The sequence below is a fragment of the Eimeria mitis genome, genomic scaffold (assembly GCF_000499745.2).
Source record: "Eimeria mitis Houghton genomic scaffold, Emh_scaff3639, whole genome shotgun sequence".
NCBI classification, from domain to species: Eukaryota; Apicomplexa; class Conoidasida; order Eucoccidiorida; family Eimeriidae; genus Eimeria; species Eimeria mitis.
Genome location: NW_013571980.1, coordinates 846 through 4,094, shown reverse-complemented (window position 1 = coordinate 4,094; position 3,249 = coordinate 846). Strand labels below are relative to the sequence as shown.

At 49.2% G+C, this 3,249-nt stretch overlaps 1 protein-coding gene across 1 annotated transcript in view; it reads left to right on the top strand.

Annotated features, from left to right (window-relative positions):
• Positions 1 to 599: 599 nt before the first annotated feature.
• Positions 600 to 3,249, top strand: part of EMH_0068050 (uncharacterized protein) — a gene marked incomplete at both ends in the record, with an annotated part of 2,925 nt that continues 275 nt past the window's right edge. Inside the window, 2 exons of the mRNA XM_013498688.1 lie at positions 600 to 1,712; positions 2,396 to 3,192. Of these exons, the coding sequence (XP_013354142.1) occupies positions 600 to 1,712; positions 2,396 to 3,192 (1,910 nt within the window). The remainder of the gene's footprint in view (positions 1,713 to 2,395; positions 3,193 to 3,249) is intronic.

Genomic DNA, 3,249 nt, shown 5'->3' with positions numbered 1-3,249 from the left:
CAGCAGCAGCAGCAGCAGCAGCTGGTGGAATGTCTAGTTGCCGTCGGCGGCGGTGCGGCGGGGGCGGTGGTAGGTGGCCTTCTGGGTCAAAGGGCATCAAAATGATGCAAAATAATTGATATTTTATTGATTTTTTGTTAATTTTCGTCGAAAAATTGCGAAAAAACCCCAAAAAATAAACAAAAGGGGGGCAGGTAGTGTGCGGGGTCACGGCGACGCCGGCGCGAGCCACCGCTGTCCACTGGCTCGTGCGGTGAGTCAGCTGTCGATACACCGCAGCAGCAGCATCAGTTTCTCTCTTTTTCTGTGCAATATATGAATAAAAAAAACCAAAAAAGTAAATTTATAAGTCTTTATATATTCTATTTAAACTCCATATCAATATAAACTGCTTCTCTTCTTCTTTATTTGCTGCCTTTATCCTCCTGCTGCAGCGCCAGCTGTACATACACCGCAGCACCGCCGTCGTCGCCGTCGCGCTTTGTGTGTGTATTTATATTATTATTTAGAGAATTAAGAGGATATAGAAAGCTAGAAAAGAACAAGTTTGTCTATATAAAAAAAAAATAAATAAATAAACATTTCTCTTCTCTATTACCATGGGGTGTAAACCGTCTACCCTAGGGCCTCACCGCCGCGAGAGCTCTCATGTTGCTGCTGCAGCAGCAGAGCAGCAAGAAGCAGCAGCAGCAGCTTCATCAGCAGCAGCAGCAGCAGGAGATCATGGAGAAGAGGATTCATTTACAGCTCCCATATCATCTGCAGCAGCAGCAGCAGCTGACCCCGACCCAGTAGTCGATACAATAAACAACAACAACAGCAGCAGCAGCAGCAGCAGCAGCAAGAAGGGTCCCAATCTACGTCTGCGTCTATCTTCTCTCAAGCCAGACATGAAGACGTTTGCTTCGCCGCGGGATACCATCTCTCTAGGCTACAATAAACTAAAGAGGGGGGCCTCCAGCCTGCGCGCTGCCCTAACCCCCCGCACAGCTACACCGGGTGGGGGGGGGAGCCCAAGAGAAGAAGGGGGCCCCCTCGATGCCCCTGGGGGCCCCCACTGCATCGCCAGCGATGCAATCAAAGAAGCAGACAACGCCGCTTGTTTAGATATTGCTGAGACTAAGAGCCAGGCTGTATTGGGACCTATGTATACAGCACCACCAGCAGCAGCAGCAGCAGCAGCAGCAGCAGCAGCAGCAGCAGCAGCAGCAGAAGGAGCAGCAGCAGCAGCAGGAGGAGGAGGGTTTATAGAAGATATGAGTATGGGGGGGGGAGAGGATGGGGGAGCTAGAGAAAGATGTAGCAGTGCTGCAGCAGCAGCAGCAGCAGCAGCAGCAGCAGGAGCAGCAGGACATACAGAAATAATAAACAAAGAAACACCAACACTGCAGCAGCTGCGAGCTCTATGGATATTAATTAAAATAAATTCTGCTGCTTCGCCTGCTGCTGCTATGCAGTGGCTCCATGACTTAGAGGTCCTTCTCGTTACACTTGACCCCACTGAAAAACAACAACCCGTAAGAAATATCCTGCTGCTGCTGCTGCTGCTGCTGCTGCTGCTGCTGCTGCTGCTGCTGCTGATGGTGGTGGTGGTGCTGCTGCTGATGGTGGTGGTGCTGCTGCTGATGGTGGTGGTGCTGCTGCTGATGGTGGTGGTGCTGCTGATGGTGGTGGTGCTGCTGATGGTAGTGGTGCTGATGGTGATAGTGATGGTGCTGCTGCTGCTGCTGATGGTGCTGCTGCTGCTGATGGTGCTGCTGCTGCTGCTGCTGCTGCTGCAGCAGCAAAAAAAAAAAATAAAATAAATAAAACAAAACAAAACAAAACAAAACAAAACAAAATAAAATAAAATAAAATAAAAATAATTTATGTTTGTGTCTGTGCAGACACGAAGCATTCTGCTTGAGGGGCGAGCTATTGAGATTTGTCTGCACCCTCTTATGCATACACCCCAACATGTGCATCTTTGTGTTTCTTCTCTCGCTGTTATTGTTCATCTTTGTATGGCCAAAGAAGCTTCAGAAAGGCTTATGCAGCTAGGAGTAAACAAACATAAACCCTCATAAACCCTAAACCCTCATAAACCCTTAACAAACCCTAAACCCTAAACACTAGTTTGCCCTAAACCCTCGCTGTTATTGTTCATCTTTGTATGGCCAAAGAAGCATCAGAAAGGCTTATGCAGCTAGGAGTAAATAAACATAAACCCTAAACCCTAAACCCTCATAAACCCTAAACCCTAGTTTTTAGCCTAAACCCTAAACCCTAAACCCTTTATATTTATCTAATAAAATAGATGATAAAACAAAAGAATACAAACTAAGAAAGAGAATAAAAAAGGAAAATAAATAAAAATAAATATATGTTGGAGTGTATGTACACCTGAATGCTGCAGGGGCTAGAAGTAACCGCCAAAGTACTAAAACGATATTACGCAAAAGCAAAGAAGCTGCTGCGAGAGATACAGCTGATGCAGGTGATGCCTGATGAGGAGCAGCAGCAGCAGCAGCAGCAGCAGCAGGAGCAGCAGCAGCGGCAGCAGCAGCAGCAAGAGATAGAAGACCATCAGCAAGAATTACTTAGATGGGCAGAAAATAACGAAAACAATACACCTGCCCATACACCCCAATCAGGTGTATGTTTAGGCATCCCCTCATCGACTCAGCAGCAGCAGATATACAGAGGAGAGGTGGTGCAGCAACCAGCAGCAGCAGCAGCAGCAGCAGGAGCAGCAGCAGGAGCAGCAGCAGCAGCAGCAGAGAACCAGCAGCAAACACAAGGAACCGGCGAAGCTACAACAACAACACCAGCAGCAGCAGATGCAGCAGCAGCACCAGGAGCAGCAGAAGGTGAGCAGCAGGGCTCAGCAGCAGCAGCAGCACCTCGTTCAGCAGCAACAGAAGAAACAACACCAGCAGCAGCAGCAGCACCAGCAGCAGCAGCAGCAGCAGCAGCAGCAGGAACACCAAGACTTATCCCCGTGTATACTTCGCATGAGGCAGGCACAAGGCCCCCCGGCAGCGGCCAGATAGCAGCACTGCGTCGCGCATGCAGCAGGCTGCAGCAGCAGCTGCCTTTGCTGCTGCAGCAGAAGCTAGGAGGAGGAGCAGCAGCAGCAGCAGCACAAGAAGCAACACAAGTAACGCAGCAGCAGCACGATGCTGCTGTGCTAGAATTGAAACTGCTGGTAGAGTTTATGACGCTTGTATGGCGTCTTGTCTTCGCCACCAGTCTAGACGGCGATGAATT